Genomic DNA, 20,393 nt, shown 5'->3' on the forward strand with positions numbered 1-20,393 from the left:
GATTTGGCTTTCTGTACCATCTTTATGCCAACGACACACAACTATACACGTCATCCCCTGACCTTAACCCCGTTGTACTACAGAACGCCAGTGACTGTCCACAGTCTCCAACATCATGTCCGCTCTCTATCTGAAACTCAACCTCTCCAAAACTGAACTTCTTCTGCTCCCACCATCTACTAACCTCCCTAAACCTGACGTTTCCCTCTCTGTGGGTGGCACCATAATAACACCCCGGCAGCAGGCACGCTGTCTGGGTGTTATGTTTGACTTCGATCTCTCCTTCACCCCCCACATACAATCTCTTGCCCGCTCGTGCCGCTTACACCTAAAGAACATCTCTAGAATCCGCCCTTTTCTCACTATAGAAACAACAAAAACCCTCACTGTCGCCCTGATCCACTCCCGCCTGGACTACTGTAACACTCTATTAACTGACTTCTCCCTCAGTCGACTTTCCCCTCTCCAGTCTATCCTTAATGCAGCAGCCAGGTTCGTCTATCTAGCTAATCATTACTCGGACGCGTCCGCTCTTCGCCAGTCGTTCCACTGGCTGCCCATTCATTACAGGATACAATTCAAAGTACTCTCCGCAAAAGCTCACAAAGCTCTCTGCAGTGCGGCCCCCCTTATATCTCCTCCCTCATTTCTGTCTATCGGCCTAACCGACCGCTGCGCTCTGCAAATGACTTCCGACTAACCTCTGCACTAATCCGTACCTCCCACTCCCGACTCCAAGACTTCTCCCGCGCTGCGCCAATCCTCTGGAATGCTCTACCCCAAGATACTAGGACCATCCGCAATTTGCATAGTTTTAGGCGCTCGCTCAAAACACATTTGTTCAGAGTGGCCTATCACGTTCCCTAATCAGTCATTTTATGTTTGTGTGTGTGTGTGTAGCCCATTCACTATCCCCATCTATTCCCCAACCCCTGAAGATGGCCGGACCCTCATTGTAAATACATCATTGTAAATACACACCTGTACTTTGTATCTCCCCCACCTCATTGTAGATTGTAAGCTCTCACGAGCAGGGGCGGCTTATTGCGCTTTAATTATTGTATTGTTAACGTTGTTACTTATGACTGTTGTGTTTGAAGCTGTTAAACTGTAAAGCGCTGCGGAATATGTTGGCGCTATATAAATAAAGATTATTATTATTATGTCATGTTCATGTGGTCAGTCACATGATGGAAAGAGTCACATGGTCTAGGGTTTAAGTAAATGGACTCTACAGGCAGTCGGGGTTCAGCAAGCTTGGAGAGAGGAGTCTCCAGTGGCTTTTTGTGTCTTGCAGAGGACAGACTGAACCTGTGTTGCTCCAGAGCGGGGTTCCACCCACAACGTATGGACTGTGTTGCAGCATTTTGTTTTCTTTGTTGTTTTCTGTTTTAGCCAGGTGGTCTGTTTTTATTTTTCCTCTTGTATTGGATTATTATTATTTATTTCTATACCACTATTGATTCCATGGTGCTGTACATGAGAAGGGGTTACATACAAATTACAGATATCACTTACAGTAAACAAACTAACAATGACAGACTGATACAGAGGGGCGAGGACCCTGCCCTTGTGGGCTTACGTTCTACTGGATGGTGGGGAAGGAGACAATAGGTTAAGGGTATGTGCACACGTCCGGATTTTTAGTGTTTTTTTTGCGGAATTTTGCTATAAAAACGCTATAAATCCGCTAAAAAATGCTAACATTATGCATCCTATCATTTAGAATGCATTCCGCATTTTTTGTGCAGATGTTAGCGTTTTTTTCTGCAAAAAAAACGCATACCGCCAAAAATCCGGACATGCTCTATCTTTTTGCGGATTTTTTGCGGATTTCCTATCAAAAAGGACATTCCGGAAAAAAAAAAAAACGCTAAAAATCCGCAAAAAATCCGCGCAAAAAACGCGCAAATTCCGCGAGAAATCCGCGAGAAAAAAGCACGCGGATTTCTGGCAGAATTCTCAGGATTATGTCAGGAAAAAATCCTGACGTGTGCACATACCCTGAGGGTTGCAGCAGCTCCCGTGGTGGTGAGGCGGTAGCTCAGGTGGTGGTGAGGAGGCAGCGGGGTCAGTGCAGGCTGTAGGCTTTCCTGAAGAGGTGGGTTTTCAGGTTCCGAATGTGGTTGATAGTCGGACGTGTTGGGGCAGAGAATTTCAGAGGATGGGGGATATTCGGGAGAAGTCTTGGAGGCAGTTGGGTGAGGAGCGGATAAGTGTGGAGGAGAGAAGGAGGTCTTGGGAGGACCGGAGATCACGTGAGGGAAGAAATCGGGAGATTAGTTCAGAGATATATGGAGGAGACAGGTTGTGGATGGCTTTGTAGGTCAGTGTTAGTAATTTGAACTGGATACGCTGAGGGAATGGGAGCCAGTGAAGAGCTTTGCAGAGGGGGAAAGGAGGAGTATCGAGGAGAGAGATGGATTAGTCGGGCAGCAGAGTTAAGGATGAACTGGAGAGGTGCAAGGGTGTTAGCAGGGAGGCCACAGAAAAGGATGTAGCAGTAGTCAAGGCAGGAGATGATGAGGGCGTGCACAAGCATTTTAGTAGATTGAGGGTTGAGGAAATGACGTATTCTGGAAATATTTTTGAGCTGGAGGCGACAGGAGGGGGAAAGAGCTTGGATGTGCGGTTTGAAGGACAGGGCAGAGTCGACGGTTACTCCAAGGCAGCGGACTTCCGGTACAGTAGAAAGCGTGATGTCGTTAATTGCGATAGATAGATCAGGTAAGGAAGAGAGGTAGATCTGAGTGTCATCAGCATATAGATCATACTGGAATCCATGGGACTTTATGAGTTGTCCCAGACCAAGTGTATAGATTGAGAAGAGTAAGGGTCCTAGAACAGAGCCTTGGGGGACTCCAACAGAGAGAGGGTGGGATGAGGAGGTGGTGTGGGAGTGGGAGACGCTGAATGTGCGGTTGGAAAGGTACGAGGCGATCCAGGATAGGGCGAGGTCTTTGATGCCAAAGGAGGAGAGGATCTGTAGTAGAAGGCAGAGGACGGGTCTAGAAGGAGGAGTACAGAGTATTGCCCGTTAGCTTTGGCTGTAAGTAGGTCATTAGTAATTTTGGTCAGGGCAGTCTCAGTGAAGTGATGGTTGCGGAAACCAGATGGTAGATTATCAAAGAGCAAGTTAGATGAGAGGAGGAAGGAAAATTCAGGGTAGACGTGCTGCTCCAGGAGTTTGGAAGCGAATGGGAGCAGCGATATTGGGCATTTATGCTGCCTTATAATAAAACAACCAAGATTTAAAGAGACAGCGTTCCTATTTTTCTGCCTCCGCATACCGCCACGTGAGTTGGACTACCACAGCGAGGAGAGGAGGAGCCTCTGTTCTGTATGAGGATAGGAGCCTTTATTGTACGTGAAAAGAGGAGCCTCCGTTCTATGTGAGGAAAGGAGGAGCATCGGTTCTATGTGAGGAGAGGAGGAGCCTTTATTCTGCATGAGAAGAGGAGGAGCATCCGTTCTACATGAGGAGATGAGAAGCCTCCATTCTACATGAGGAGAGGAGAAGCGTCCGTTCTACATGAGGAGAGGAGGAGCCTCCATTCTACATGAGAAGAGGAGGAGCCTCCGTTCTATGTGAGGAGAGGAGGAGCCTCCATTCTACATGAGGAGAGGAGGAGCCTCCATTCTACATGAGAAGAGGAGGAGCCTCTGTTCTATGTGAGGAGAGGAGGAGCCTCCGTTCTATGTGAGGAGAGGAGGAGCCTCCGTTCTATGTGAGGAGAGGAGGAGCCTCCATTCTACATGAGGAGAGGAGGAGCCTCTGTTCTATGTGAGGAGAGGAGGAGCCTCCGTTCTATGTGAGGAGAGGAGGAGCCTCCATTCTATGTGAGGAGAGGAGGAGCCTCCATTCTACATGAGGAGAGGAGGAGCCTCCATTCTACATGAGGAGAGGAGGAGCGTCCGTTCTACATGAGGAGAGGAGGAGCCTCCATTCTACGTAAGAAGAGGAGGAGCCTCCGTTCTATGTGAGGAGAGGAGGAGCCTCTGTTCTATGTGAGGAGAGGAGGAGCCTCCGTTCTATGTGGGGATAGGAGGAGCCTCCGTTCTATGTGAGGAGAGGAGGAGCCTCCATTCTATGTGGGGAAAGGAGGAGCCTCCGTTCTATGTGGGGAAAGGAGGAGCCTCTGTTCTATGTGAGGAGAGGAGGAGCCTCCGTTCTATGTGGGGAAAGGAGGAGCCTCCGTTCTATGTGAGGAGAGGAGGAGCCTCTGTTCTATGTGAATAGAGGGGGAGCCTCTGTTCTATGTGAGGAGAGGAGGAGCCTCTGTTCTATGTGAGGAGAGGAGAAGCCTCTGTTCTATGTGAGGAGAGGAGAAGCCTCCATTCTACCTGAGGAGAGGAGGAGCCTCTGTTCTATGTGAGGAGAGTAGGAGCCTCTGTTCTATGTGAGGAGAGGAGGAGCCTCTGTTCTATGTGAGGAGAGGAGGAGCATCGGTTCTATGTGAGGAGAGGAGGAGCCTCTGTTCTATGTGAGGAGAGTAGGAGCCTCTGTTCTATGTGAGGAGAGGAGGAGCCTCTGTTCTATGTGAGGAGAGTAGGAGCCTCTGTTCTATGTGAGGAGAGGAGGAGCCTCTGTTCTATGTGAATAGAGGGGGAGCCTCTGTTCTATGTGAGGAGAGGAGGAGCATCGGTTCTATGTGAGGAGAGGAGGAGCCTCTGTTCTATGTGAGGAGAGGAGGAGCCTCTGTTCTATGTGAATAGAGGGGGAGCCTCTGTTCTATCTGAGGAGAGGAGGAGCCTCTGTTCTATGTGAGGAGAGGAGGAGCCTCTGTTCTATGTGAATAGAGGGGGAGCCTCTGTTCTATGTGAGGAGAGGAGGAGCATCGGTTCTATGTGAGGAGAGGAGGAGCCTCTGTTCTATGTGAGGAGAGGAGGAGCCTCTGTTCTATGTGAATAGAGGGGGAGCCTCTGTTCTATCTGAGGAGAGGAGGAGCCTCTGTTCTATGTGAGGAGAGGAGGAGCCTCTGTTCTATGTGGGGAGAGGAGGAACCTCCGTTCTACGTGAGGAGAGGAGGAGCCTCTGTTCTACATGAGGAGAGGAGGAGCCTTTGTTCTATGTGAGGAGAGGAGGAGCCTCTGCAATGTACTTAGTCTTGTGTTATCAGAGTGCCCCCTGTGAACAGGAAGTCACCTCTGGGCAACCCTGACTGCTGAGCTGGCAGTAGTGGGAACACTGGGCGGTCAGGTTGGGCAGGCACTGGCACACATGGCAGGTTCCAGTTCTCCAGCGTTCCCCGATGCTGTAAGTCCTCCCATAATGTGAACAGGTCTCACATGGAGCTGTCTGACACCTGAGGATGGAAAGAGAAGGACACAGCAGGGCCGTCAGACAGAACCTGATGAAGGGGACCCAGAGGGCCAGGTATACATGTGCGCAGTGGAGACAGCAGAGCAATACACAGCTCGGAAACAACGGAGCAGTACACAGCGCAGCGGCACATACCAAAGACACAGCGGAGCAGTACTCAGCACAGCGGCATATACCACAGACACAGCAGAGCAGTACACAGGGCAGCGTCACATACCAAAGACACAGCGGAGCAGTACACAGCGCAGCGGCACATACCAAAGACACAGCAGAGCAGTACACAGGGCAGCGGCACATACCAAAGACACAGCGGAGCAGTACACAGCGCAGCGGCACATACCAAAGACACAGCAGAGCAGTACACAGCACAGCAGCACATACCAAAGACACAGCAGAGCAGTATACAGGGCAGCGGCACATACCAAAGACACAGCGGAGCAGTACACAGCGCAGCGGCACATACCAAAGACACAGCAGAGCAGTACACAGCACAGCAGCACATACCAAAGACACAGCAGAGCAGTATACAGGGCAGCGGCACATACCAAAGACACAGCGGAGCAGTACACAGCACAGCAGCACATACCAAAGACACAGCAGAGCAGTATACAGGGCAGCGGCACATACCAAAGACACAGCAGAGCAGTACACAGGGCAGCGGCACATACCAAAGACACAGCGGAGCAGTACACAGCGCAGCGGCACATACCAAAGACACAGCAGAGCAGTACACAGCACAGCAGCACATACCAAAGACACAGCAGAGCAGTATACAGGGCAGCGGCACATACCAAAGACACAGCAGAGCAGTACAAAGCACAGCAGCACATACCAAAGACACAGCAGAGCAGTACACAGGGCAGCGGCACATACCACAGACACAGCGGAGCAGTACACAGCACAGCGGCACATACCAAAGACACAGCGGAGCAGTACACAGGGCAGCGGCACATACCACAGACACAGCGGAGCAGTACACAGGGCAGCGTCACATACCACAGACACAGCGGAGCAGTACACAGCACAGCGGCACATACCACAGACACAGCGGAGCAGTACACAGCACAGCGGCATATACCACAGACACAGCGGAGCAGTACACAGTGCAGCGGCACATACCACAGACACAGCGGAGCAGTACACAGCACAGCAGCACATACCACAGACACAGCAGAGCAGTACAAAGCACAGCAGCACATACCAAAGACACAGCAGAGCAGTACATAGTGCAGCGGCACATACCACAGACACAGCGGAGCAGTACACAGCACAGCGGCACATACCAAAGACACAGCGGAGCAGTACACAGGGCAGCGGCACATACCACAGACACAGCGGAGTAGTACACAGCACAGCGGCACATACCACAGACACAGCGGAGCAGTACACAGCACAGTGGCATATACCACAGACACAGCGGAGCAGTACACAGTGCAGCGGCACATACCACAGACACAGCAGAGCAGTACACAGTACAGCGGCACATACCACAGACACAGCTGAGCAGTACACAGCACAGCGGCACATATCACAGACACAGCGGAGCAGTACACAGTGCAGCAGCACATAGACAGCGGAGTAGAGAGACCTCCCCCTGGGATTATGAAGGACGGGGAGTGGACATTATTTGCTTGGTGATGATTTGGTTGATCACTCAGTATAAGGACGCGTTGATCTGGCGCAGGAATCTATTAACCCATTTTATTCTGTGGCTGTGAGGCCCCGTGGTTGAGGGGCGATGATTACCTGCGCGCCTTGCGGTAGATTCCCCGGCACTGCTTCCCATTTCCGTGCTTGCTGGGATTGTTAGGACTGCGGAAGGACCACTGTATACTCTGCACCCCGCAAGGACCCAGGCACTCGCCCCAGGGTGACCAGGCAGACCAGCCGCAGTGCACTGCAGAGAAAGACACCAGTGATCAGATGATAACACTACACATAGATAATCAACCTGACACCCCCAATCCAAGGTTCTAGATAGTGACAAACCTTATCTAGGGTTCTAGACACTGCCAACCCTCATAGGGCTCTACATACTGATAACCCTCATCCAGGGTTCTAGATACTGATAACCATCATAGGGTTCTACATACTGACAATCCCATCCAGGTTTTTAGATTCTGAGCTCCCCCACATCCAGGGTTTTAAAGACTGAGCTCCCCAGCCCCATATCAAGCTTTCAAGAAACTGCACCACCCTCCCCCCCCCCACATTGAGGGTTCTAGATTCTGCCCCACTCCCAGCAAGGGTTCTAGACACTGACCTATACATTCTGGGTTTTGCCTGCATTGCTTCATGGTTCCGTCCTGACAGGTACAGATCTGGCAGTTGGCCTTCACCAGCTGTCCCGGCCAGTAGGTGGTCCCATCCACCTCACATGGACATTCCTCCGGCCGTACACAGTGATTCAAGCTGTCCAGCAGATATCCATCCGGACACTGACAACCTGAGCAGGTACACGAAGGGTTAACATGATGCAGGAGGCGTCCCATGCAGAATCAGACCCATACCCTCACAAACCGGAGAAGCAGGACTGGTCACTGAGGCAGCCCCGATTATGGCTCAGATCCGAACAGGTCATTGGACACGTGGCACAGGCCTTGTATTCCATGTCAGGAGGACAAGATGAGGGCTGAGGGCAGCCGTCCTGGTGACACGTATCTGGGGGAAAATGGGAGACAATACAATCTCATCAATACAATACAATTTTGAACATCATTTTTGTTGAGTCTGATGTTTCTGCTGATTTCAACACTGAGGTTATTTTTCTACTATAACTTCAAGTATTTTCTCTACAGCTTATCGTAAGCAATTCCTCAAGGCAGCATAAAGCACAGTACAATCACTAGGTAGATCGAGGGCAGCACTAGCACTAGGTGGATCGAGGTCAGCACTAGGTAGATCGAGGGCAGCACTAGCACTAGGTGGATCGAGGTCAGCACTAGCACTAGGTGGATCGAGGGCAGCACTAGGTAGATCGAGGGCAGCACTAGCACTAGGTGGATCGAGGTCAGCACTAGCACTAGGTGGATCGAGGGCAGCACTAGGTAGATCGAGGGCAGCACTAGCACTAGGTGGATCGAGGTCAGCACTAGCACTAGGTGGATCGAGGGCAGCACTAGATAGATTGAGGGCAGCACTAGCACTAGGTGGATCGAGGGCAGCACTAGGTAGATCGAGGGCAGCACTAGCACTAGGTGGATCGAGGTCAGCACTAGCACTAGGTGGATCGAGGTCAGCACTAGGTAGATCGAGGGCAGCACTAGCACTAGGTGGATCGAGGGCAGCACTAGCACTAGGTGGATCGAGGTCAGCACTAGCACTAGGTGGATCGAGGGCAGCACTAGGTAGATCGAGGGCAGCACTAGCACTAGGTGGATCGAGGTCAGCACTAGCACTAGGTGGATCGAGGGCAGCACTAGGTAGATCAAGGGCAGCACTAGCACTAGGTGGATCGAGGTCAGCACTAGCACTAGGTGGATCGAGGGCAGCACTAGGTAGATCGAGGGCAGCGCTAGCACTAGGTGGATCGAGGGCCGCACTAGCAGTAGGTAGATCGAGGTCAGCGCTAGCACTAGGTGGATCGAGGGCAGCACTAGCACTAGGTGGATCGAGGGCCGCACTAGCACTAGGTGGATCGAGGGCCGCACTAGCAGTAGGTAGATCGAGGTCAGCACTAGCACTAGGTGGATCTAGGGCAGCACTAGGTAGATCAAGGGCAGGACTAGCACTAGGTGGATCGAGGGTAGCACTAGCACTAGGTGGATCGAGGGCAGCACTAGGTAGATCGAGGGCAGCACTAGCACTAGGTGGATCGAGGGCAGCACTAGCAGTAGGTAGATTGAGGTCAGCACTAGCACTAGGTGGATCGAGGGCAGCACTAGGTAGATCGAGGGCAGGACTAGCACTAGGTGGATCGAGGGTAGCACTAGCACTAGTTAGATCAAGGGCAGCACTAGCACTAGGTGGATCGAGATCAGCACTAGCACCAGGTGGATCGAGGGCAGCACTAGGTAGATCGAGGGCAGCACTAGCACTTGGTAGGTCGAGGTCAGCACTAGCACTAGGTGGATCGAGGTCAGCACTAGGTAGATCGAGGGCAGTACTAGCACTAGGTAGATCGAGGGCAGCACTAGCACTAGGTAGATCGAGGTCAGCACTAGCACTAGGTGGATCGAGGGCAGCACTAGGTAGATCGAGGGCAGCACTAGCACTAGGTGGATCGAGGGTAGCACTAGCACTAGGTAGATTGAGGGCAGCACTAGCACTAGGTAGATCGAGGGCAGCACTAGCACTAAGTAGATTGAGGGCAGCACAAGCACTAGGTAGATCAAGGTCAGCACTAGCACTAGGTTGATCGAGGGCAGCACTAGGTAGATCGAGGGCAGGACTAGCACCAGGTGGATCGAGGGCAGCACTAGCACTAAGTAGATTGAGGGCAGCACTAGCACTAGGTGGATCGAGGGCAGCACTAGCACTAGGTAGATTGAGGGTAGCACTAGGTAGATCAAGGGCAGGACTAGCACTAGGTGAATCGAGGGTAGCACTAGCACTAGGTGGATCGAGAGCAGCACTAGGTGGATCGAGGGCAGCACTAGAATTACATGGATCGAGGGCAGCATTAGTACTAGGTGGATCGAGGGCAGCACTAGGTTGATCAATGGCAGCACTAGCACTAGGTTGATCGACGGCAGCACTAGCACTAGGTAGATCAAGCACAGCACTAGCACTAGGTAGATTGAGGGCAGCACTAGCACTTGGTAGATGGAGGGCAGCACTAGCACTAGGTAGATGGAGGGCATCACTAGCACTATGTGGATCGAGGGCAGCACGAGCACTAGGTAGATCGAGGGCAGAACTAGCACTAGGTAGATGGAGGGCAGCACTAGCACTAGGTAGATGGAGGGTAGCACTAGCAGTAGGTAGATCAAGCACAGCACTAGGTAGATCGAGGGCAGCACTAGCACTAGGTAGATGGAGGGCAACACTAGCACTAGGTAGATGGAGGGCAGCACTAGCACTAGGTAGATGGAGGGTAGCACTAGCACTATGTGGATCGAGGGCAGCACTAGCACTAGGTAGATCGAGGGCAGGACTAGCACTAGGTAGATTGAGGGCAGCACTAGCAGTAGGTAGATCAAGCACAGCACTAGCACTAGGTAGATGAGGGCAGCACTAGCAGTAGATAGATCGAGGGCAGCACTAGCACTAGGTAGATCAAGGGCAGCACTAGCACTAGGTAGATGGAGGGCAGCACTAGCACTAGGTAGATCAAGGGCAGCACTAGCACTAGGTAGATCGAGGCTAGTGCTCTCTTATCGGCAGACAGTGAACCACCCTGGGGTGGGGAGGATGGTGGACGACCTTGGCGATCAGCTACAGGTTATTTGTCTGGGCTAGTCAGTTATATGAGATGTCAAGTGTCGCTGTACAGACAGGGGGTCATTAGAAGTCATTTTTTTATTTGTACACTTGTTTCCGTTCCTTCACATCATGGCCGTCACGGCTAGTTCTGTGGTTAGTGCCTGAACAGCCCTGATTTTTTTTTGCTCTATCTGTGGAAGTTTTGCCAGTGACAAGACCAATATCAGGACATTGTCACAAGCATATTTTGCATATTTCAAAGTAAAACTTGGCAATTAGGATAAGTGTTGGCCCCTACAGAGGTGCCAGAAGCGCGTGGAGAGTTTACGGATGTGGATGAGGGGAACACGTGATATGACGCCATTGGAGAACCTACGGTTAGCTAGAGCCAAAAGATCATTCCAGTCATTGTTACTTTTGTAAAGTGAAACCTTCAGGAAAGAACAAGAAAAATTTATATAAAATGGAGTCTCTGCGTCTCCCATCGGCGATACGCCCAGCACCTCATTCAGGGCCAGTGTTCCTTTAACTTAACTCTTTCCAATAAAAGCATTATGGTTAAGAACAAAGTGTCAGCAATGAGGAAGATTCTGAGACTGAAAAAGTTTCTGCTCGTTGGGGATCTGACCAGCATGAGCTGGAAAATTTGGCACCATATTTGGGACAATCAAGAAAGTCTTCAGAACTTCTTACATCAAGACTGTATGAGAAACTTGCTTGACAAAAGAGCAGAGGCATCCTACTCTCCATCCAGGGAAAGTGCATCTCTGCAATACTTTACTGTAGAAGTGGCCGTGGCTTTGTGTGTCACCATAATATACATGGTCTAACTGGGGAATTTTAAATTCCAATCCATAACTCAAATGAATGGCAACCGTCCATCAACAGCTCAAAGAGGTGCTTAAAGTGTGTCCTCCTCCACAATGGTAAGTATTTGGAGAAGTCACATCAGTCTGTCTATTCAGTTTCTTTTTGTGAAGAATACAGAGACACAAAGAGAGTCATTGAGTTGTGATATCACAAACACAACTGGATCTTCTGTGTTGGCCTTACAACGGTATGTTACTTCTTGGTCAGCAGCATGGATACACCAAGTATCCTTGTATTCTATGTATGTGGAACAGCAGAGCTCGTGAGAAGCAATGGGTGCAGAGGAATTGGCCTCCAAGATCTGACCTCGAATCTGGTGATCCAAACATTCTTCTTGAGCCACTCAGTGACAGAATATATTCCCACCACTGCACATGAAACCGGGTCTCGTGAAGCAATTCGCTAAAGCTTTACCAACTGAAAGAGACTATTTCGAGTACCTCATTTTGGCATTTGGTCCACAGATTCGGCAGCTCATCAAAGATGAACGTTTCATCGGGACAATGTCAGAGCTCCGAAAGAATACTTGGTTACCATCCAAAGACTTAGTCAAGGACTTTCTTGGAAATGCGAGAGCAAACAATTACATAAAAATTACAGAAACTCTTGGAAAGCTACAAAATGCTTGGTTGCAACATGAGCATCAAGGTGCATTGTCTGCAGCCATCTTGGACTTTCCTGAAAACCTTTGTGCAGTTAGTGATGAGCAAGGTGAACGATTGCACCTAGATGTGAATGTCGTGGAGGGACCGTGTCAGGATAGATGGGATGTGCATATGATGGCTGACTATTGTTGGAGCATCAGGCGAGATTGTCCACAGATTGAAAACTCCAGAAAAAGCCAGAAGCGCATATTACCAGGGCCACATTAGCCACTAGGCACTGGAAGGCGCGTGCCTAGGGCGGCAAGGTGAAGGGGTCGGCACCATCGTGAAGGAAAAAAATCTGTATATTTTTTAAATCCCCTTTGCCGGACCAAGTTGCAATAACGTCAGTTTTTAATGGGAGGGATTTTATATGCGAGCGCACAGCAGGGGCAGAGGAGCACCAATCAGCTCCCAGTCTAAACAGAAGAAAAATCATCGGAATGGTACAGGACCTGTGATGACGTCACGGTCATGTGACTCGAGAGGGAGGAGTCATAGTTTTGATGGCTGGAAGCTGCAGGAGAAGCTGGCGGAGATGGGGAAACTTGTCAGAGGTAATGAGGGAACAGGTACATGGTGGTGCAGGGGTAAATGATAGAGGGGTACAAGAGGATGCAGGGGGTAAATGATAGAGGGGTACAAGAGGATGCAGGGGGTAAATGATAGAGGGATATAAGAGGATGCAGGGGGGAAAATGATAGAGGGATATAAGAGGATGCAGGGGGGAAAATGATAGAGGGGTACAAGAGGATGCAGGGGGTAAATGATAGAGGGATACAAGAGGATGCAGGGGGTAAATGATAGAGGGATATAAGAGGATGCAGGGGGGAAATGATAGAGGGATACAAGAGGATGCAGGGGGTAAATGATAGAGGGGTACAAGAGGATGCAGGGGGTAAATGATAGAGGGGTACAAGAGGATGCAGGGGGTAAATGATAGAGGGATACAAGAGGATGCAGGGGGTAAATGATAGAGGGGTACAAGAGGATGCAGGGGGTAAATGATAGAGGGGTACAAGAGGATGCAGGGGGTAAATGATAGAGGGATACAAGAGGATGCAGGGGGTAAATGATAGAGGGGTACAAGAGGATGCAGGTGGTAAATGATAGAGGGGTACAAGAGGATGCAGGGGGTAAATGATAGAGGGGTACAAGAGGATGCAGGGGGTAAATGATAGAGGAGTACAAGAGGATGCAAGGGGTAAATGATAGAGGGATGTAGGCTGTGTGGGCTATGGGGGTGCACACTGACAGAGGGATATTATTATTATTATTTATATAGCACCATTGATTCCATGGTGCTGTACATGAGAAGGAGTTACATACAAATTACAGATATCACTTACAGTAAGCAAACTAACAATGACAGACTGATACAGAGGGAAAAGGACCCTGCCCTTGCGGGCTTACGTTCTACAATAGGTTGAGGGTTGCAGGAGCTCCGGTGTTGGTGAGGCGGTAGCACCGGTAGTGGTGAGGAGGCAGTGGGGTCAGTGCAGGCTGTAGTCTTTCCTGAAGAGATGGGTTTTCAGGTTCCGTCTGAAGGATTCGAATGTGGTTGATAGTCGGACGTGTTAGGGCAAAGAATTCCAGAGGATGGGGGATATTCTGGAGAAGTCTTGGAGGCGGTTGGGTGAGGAGCGGATAAGTGTGGAGGAGAGGAGGAGGTCTTGGGAGGACCGGAGATCACGTGAGGGAAGATATCGGAAGATTAGTTCAGAGATATATGGAGGAGACAGGTTATGGACGGCTTTGTAGATCAGTGTTAGTAATTTGTGCTGGATACGCTGAGGGAATGGGAGCCAGTGAAGAGATTTGCAGAGGGGGGAAACAGAGGAGCAGTGAGGAGAGAGATGAATTAATAATTTTTTAATAATTTTTATTTATATAGCGCCAACATATTCCGCAGCACTTTACAATTAAGCGGGGACATGTACAGACAATAATTTCAGTACAAGTTAAGACAATTTAAACAGTGACATTGGGCGTGAGGTCCCTGCTTACAAGCTTACAATTTACAAGCTTGGATGTGTGGTTTGAAGGACAGGGCAGAGTCAAGGGTTAGTCCGGGGCAGCGGACCTCCAGAATGGGGGAAAGCATGATGTCATTTATTGCGATAGATAGTTCAGGTAAGGAAGATGTATGAGATGGAGGAAAGATGATGAGTTCAGGTTTGTCCACATTGAGTTTGAGGAAGCGAGAGGAGAAGAAGGAGGATATGGCTGATAGGCACTCTGGGATTCTGGAGAGCAGAGCGGTGACGTCTGGGCCAAAGAGGGAGTGTCATCAGCATATAGATGGTACTGGAATCCATGGGACTTCATGAGTTGTCCCAGGACAAGTGTATAGATTGAGAAGAGTAGGGGTCCTAGAACAGAGGCTTGGGGGACTCCAACAGAGAGAGGGTGGGATGAGGAGGTAGTGTGGGAGTGGGAGACGCTGAATGTGCGGTTGGTAAGGTACGAGGAGATCCAGGATAGGGCGAGGTCTATGATGCCAAAGGAGGAGAGGATCTTGTTGGCATATGCAACAGATTAGGACTTATTATAAGTGAAAGGAGGACTTTATACTAACCAGACAGCAGATGGCGATAGTGTGTAAAGTTATATACTTGCTGTAATGTGGGGAGGGAAGTTCTCAGTTGTTGGTTGTTTTCTTACTTTCTGTTTTGCTTTTCTTCATGAATGTGTTGTGTTCAGTGCACGGACTGTGTGACACTGAATTGTATCTCATGTTTATCCAGTATGAAGTAAATACTGTTTACTCAAGATATCTTGCTGATTGAAGCTCTCCTAAGTACAGCGGTGACTGCAAGAAGACGCACTCTGCAACAGGTTATGGGCCCAGGCACCCCAGACACTACAGGTCTGCACTACAAGCTCAGGCAGAAGGATCCTGGTTTATAGCCCAGATAACGGAGCACACAGATAAGCTCTGTAAACAGAAGGAACTAAATCCAGATACAGAGTGACAGAGGAATTCACCATCCCAGGAGCTGGATATAATTGCAGAGAATTCACAGGACGTACAGGAGAATATCTTCAGTACAACTCTCTAAACAAGTAAGACTATATAAAGATGATGAGTACCACAGAACTGAAATTTACAGTAGCTAAACTGAATAGTGAAAATTATCAGTTATGGAAATTCAAAGTAGAGATGTTGTTATCTAAGGATGATCTATGGGAAGTAGTTGTTACAGCAAGACCAGATCAAGATAATCAGACATGGGATAAGAAGAATATACAAGCGAGAGCCACCATTAGCTTATTAGTGAATGATGCTCAATTAATACATATAAGAAATGAAGAATCACAACTACAAACAGACACAGAACCAAGACGTTCAATGAGAGAGAACAAAGGAAAACCACCGAAACGTCTCTCATACAAGACAAGCACAAGAAAAATCTATGAGCCTACTTCTTGGGAAGAAATATCTAAACTTCCAGTGGAAGAAGCTAATAAATGGATAGAAGCAACAGAAACAGAAATTAAATCCATGCAAGATTCAAATACATGGACACTAACAGATTTACCAGAAGGAAGAAAAACCATAGGATGTAAATGGATTTTTAAAGTTAAATACCAAACAGATGACACAGCTGAAAGATACCGAGCAAGACTCGTAGCTAAAGGGTATTCTCAAAAATATGGAGAAGACTATGATGAGACATTTGCTCCAGTTGTCAAACACACTACAATAAGAACTTTACTTACAGTTGCAGCAATGAAACAGATGCAACTGAGACATCTGGATGTAAAGACAGCTTTTCTGAATGGAGATTTAACAGAAGGCATTTATATGGAACAACCTCCAGGATTCAAAGATGAAAGAAATCCAAACAAAGTTTGTAAACTACAGAAAAGCATATATGGTTTAAAGCAAGCAGCTAAAGCGTGGAATGACAAAATCACGGAAGTACTTGCGAATGAAAAATTTCAAAGAAGCAAAGCTGATCCATGCTTATACACAAAAAGGCTGATTAATAGATGGATTTACATACTCATATATGTAGACGACATTTTGATTTGTTTTGAACAAGAAAGGATAACGAAAACATTCTAAAAATCCTGAAGCGACATTTCGAAATCAAAGACTTGGGAAATGTAAAACAATATCTAGGAATACAAGTAGAAAGAGAAGAAGATGGAAGTTTCCTTCTGAATCAAAATCACATGATTCAAGACATAACAGAAAAATGTGGATTAAAGGATGCAAAAACAGTAAAGTCTCCAATGGAAACTAATTATCTCAAAGAGATGAACAGTGAACAAAATATGCTACCAAATAATGAAGAATACAGAACAGCAATAGGAAAACTACTGTATCTAGCGACCGTTACAAGACAAGACATCGCAGCAGCAGTAGGAATCCTGAGTAGAAAGGTATCAAAACCAAATAAAGCTGATTGGAATGCCGTGAAGAGAGTAATGCGTTATTTGAAAGGAACTAGCAATGTTAAGCTGAAATTACCCACAAGCGATGATTGCATTTTAACAGGATATGTTGATGCAGATTGGGCTGGAGATCCAACTGACAGAAGATCTACCAGTGGACATATTTTTTTCCTCTCAGGTGGACCAATAAGTTGGACAAGTAAGAAACAGTCAATTGTGACACTATCTTCAACAGAAGCAGAATATGTTGCCGCAGCACATGCGAGTCAAGAGGTACTGTGGTTAAGACAATTGTTGACAGAATTAGGACAACCACAGTTGGCACCAACAAAACTGAAAGAGGACAATCAAGGATGTCTTGTTCTTGCTCAGATGGAAAGAGTCAATCCAAGAACCAAACATATTGATGTGAAATATCATTTCTTGAGAGATCATCAGGAACAAGGAGTCTTGAAGTTAGAGTACTGTCCTACTGAAGAAATGACAGCAGACATCTTCACGAAGGCGTTGAATGCTGATAAACATCAGAGACCTTACTGTTGTAAGACCTTACAAAGTCCTTACTGTTGAGAAAGGGTGTTGGCATATGCAACAGATTAGGACTTATTATAAGTGAAAGGAGGACTTTATACTAACCAGACAGCAGATGGCGATAGTGTGTAAAGTCATATACTTGCTGTAATGTGGGGAGGGAAGCTCTCAGTGGTTGGTTGTTTTCTTACTTTCTGTTTTGCTTTTCTTCATGAATGTGTTGTGTTCAGTGCACGGACTGTGTGACACTGAATTGTAGCTCATGTTTATCCAGTATGAAGTAAATACTGTTTACTCAAGATATCTTGCTGACTGAAGCTCTCCTAAGTACAGCGGTGACTGCAAGAAGACGCACTCTGCAACAGATCTGTAGTAGGAAGCAGTGGTCAACTGTGTCGAAATCAGAGGACAGGTCTAGAAGGAGGAGTGCCTATGACTAAGAACTTTGTTCGAAACGCGTCAGGTATTTAGAGGCTTCGTCCCCACATGATGTTTTTTTCTTGACATGAGAATAAAGTACTGAAAATGTTATGAAGAGACGCCTGGTGCTGGAACTTTTTCCTTTCCTTTTTGCTGTTGCTATTGAGTGGTATCCAGCCACTTGTTCCTAGCACCTGTGTTCATTTGGATTCTGGTGAGGCCCCACTAATCCCTTTCCCTGCTCCCTGTATGATGTTGGACTAGAAGGAGGAGTATAGAGTATTGTCCGTTAGCTTAGGACAATATGGATATGTGGGGGTGCAGGCTGTGGGAAATAGAGGGGTCCAGACTGTGACAGAGTGCAGGGTGCGTGAGATTGAGGTGCAGGGTGTGTGAGATATGGGGGTGCACCTTGTCGGCTGAGCACAGGTTTGTCCCACCTTAGTCTACTGTGTGTGGGGACCCTAACTACAGTACTAACTAAAGGAAATGTGCACTATTAGGCATCTGTGGTTAAACACGTACGTGTAAAATAAGTGTACTCGGTGCATGGCCGGTGTGTCATCAGTGCACGGTCCATGTGTCTTCGGTGCAAGGCCTGTGTGTCCTCGGTGCAAGGTCATTGTGTCCTCGGTGCACGGCCCTTGTGTCCTCGGTGCATGGCCCGTGTGTTATCAGTGCACGGCCTGTGTGTCCTCGGTGCATGGCCCGTGTGTTATCAGTGCACGGCCCGTGTGTCCTCGGTGCATGGCCCGTGTGTCATCAGTGCACAGTCCATGTGTCTTCCGTGCAAGGCCCGTGGGTCCTCGGTGCAAGGCCCTTGCGTCCTCGGTGCACGGCCCTTGTGTCTTCGGTGCACAGTCCATGTGTCTCCGGTGCACGGCCCGTGTGTCCTCGGTGCACGGCCCTTGTGTCATGGGTGCACGGCCCGTGTGTCATGGGTGCACGGCCCGTGTGTCATGGGTGCACGGCCCGTGTGTCATGGGTGCACGGCCCGTGTGTCATGGGTGCACGGCCCGTGTGTCATGGGTGCACGGCCCGTGTGTCATGGGTGCACGGCCTGTGTGTCATGGGTGCACGGCCCGTGTGTCATCCGTGCATAGCCTGAGTGTCATCTGTGCACGGCCTGTGGGTCTTCAGTGCACGGCTCGTGTGTCCGTTTTTAGCACCAGTTGTCGTCAGTGGCATGCACTCTGTGTGAACAGTTCAGAGGTGCAGGTGAAGTGCGACCGGGATCCCTGTACACAAGTATTATATAATCACCGCAGACCCCTGAAGATGAACATCTATTTCATATACTGTGAACGAGACAGAAGCAGAAATATAGAGAAGGTGCAGGAAATATTTACAGGTGGACAGCGACAAAATAACGTTTCGCCCCTGCCAGGGTCTTCTTCACATAGTCGCTGTGAATAGGTGACTGGAGGATTGTGTGCCGCCAGGACACAGACGCCAGTTGAGGTTCACTTTGTACCTTATTACGCCTTATTACGCCTGTACAACAATCAAACCTCCAGTCACTAATTCACAGTGACTATGTGATGAAGACCCTGGCAGGGGTGAAACATTAGTTTGTCGCTCTCCACCTGTTAATATTTCCTGCACCTTCTTCATATTTCTGCTCCTGTCTCGTGTTCGGTGATTGTCTGTTACTCATATGTTTCTATTCACATTACATTCTGGCGACTCTCTGCAATATTTCCCATTGTTTGTACATTTTGGATGGTTTTTGAGACAAAGTGATGGAATCCTGTAGCTCAAAAAGCTGGATGGATTCAGAAGCCTAAAGTTAGACAAAACCAAGAGCCAGCTGTAAGTCAAAGAAAATTGTGTTCCCCAGTGATCAGCGTCACCCGGTTAGTCACCAACCTAAAATGTAAACCCAATGTGGACACGATTGTATCCATCCTCACCGATCTCCAGAGATGAAGTTGATGATCCTGGAAGAAGAGAACAATGGCGCCCCCCGCTCTGTGGAGGGGTACATTCCCTTTGCCGAATCACCACCCCGCCGCAGTCCTGAGTACAGTTTGACCATGAGGTCCACGGAGTCCATGAGCCGTCAACTGGAAAGACAAGACAAAGTTCTGATGATAACATGTCTTACCTATCAACCCCACCCCCCAAAATGGTCTCCAAGATTCTGTGACCCCAGAGACTGTGGGATTTGTGACCTGGAGCATAAGGAATGGTCTGCCCCATCCAGTGGTCTCAAAGATTCTGTGACCCCAGAGACTCTGGGATTTGTGACCTAGAGTATAAGGAATGGTCTGCCCCATCCAGTGGTCTCCAAGATTCTGTGACCCTAGAGACTCTGGGATTTGAGACCTGGAGCATAAAGAATGATCTGCCCCATCCAGTGGTCTCCAAGATTCTGTGACCCCAGAGACTCTGGGATTTGTGACCTGGAGCATAAGGAATGGTCTGCCCCATCCAGTGGTCTCCAAGATTCTGTGACCCCAGAGACTCTGGGATTTGTGACCTAGAGTATAAGGAATGGTCTGCCCCATCCAGTGGTCTCCAAGATTCTGTGACTCTAGAGACTCTGGGATTTGTGATGTGGAGCATAAGGAATGGTCTGCCCCATCCAGTGGTCTCCAAGATTCTGTGACCCTAGAGACTCTGGGATTTGTGACCTAGAGTATAAGGAATGGTCTGCCCCATCCAGTGATCTCCAAGATTCTGTGACCCTAAAGACTCTGGGATTTGTGACCTAGAGTATAAGGAATGGTCTGCCCCATCCAGCGATCTCCAAGATTCTGTGACCCTAGAGACTCTGGGATTTGTGACCTAGAGTATAAGGAATGGTCTGCCCCATCCAGCGATCTCCAAGATTC

General features: G+C 48.7%; 1 protein-coding gene across 1 annotated transcript in view; it reads right to left on the bottom strand.

The window, feature by feature from the left end:
• LOC138642333 (SCO-spondin-like) overlaps positions 1 to 20,393 on the bottom strand; it is a 410,056-nt gene that overhangs the window by 263,178 nt on the left and 126,485 nt on the right. Inside the window, exons 34-38 of the mRNA XM_069730432.1 lie at positions 19,470 to 19,622; positions 7,844 to 7,984; positions 7,587 to 7,769; positions 7,070 to 7,220; positions 5,147 to 5,306 (exon numbers count right to left, since the gene is read on the bottom strand). Of these exons, the coding sequence (XP_069586533.1) occupies positions 5,147 to 5,306; positions 7,070 to 7,220; positions 7,587 to 7,769; positions 7,844 to 7,984; positions 19,470 to 19,622 (788 nt within the window). The remainder of the gene's footprint in view (positions 1 to 5,146; positions 5,307 to 7,069; positions 7,221 to 7,586; positions 7,770 to 7,843; positions 7,985 to 19,469; positions 19,623 to 20,393) is intronic.

This window comes from Ranitomeya imitator, chromosome 6 (genome assembly GCF_032444005.1).
Source record: "Ranitomeya imitator isolate aRanImi1 chromosome 6, aRanImi1.pri, whole genome shotgun sequence".
Classification (NCBI taxonomy): domain Eukaryota; kingdom Metazoa; phylum Chordata; class Amphibia; order Anura; family Dendrobatidae; genus Ranitomeya; species Ranitomeya imitator.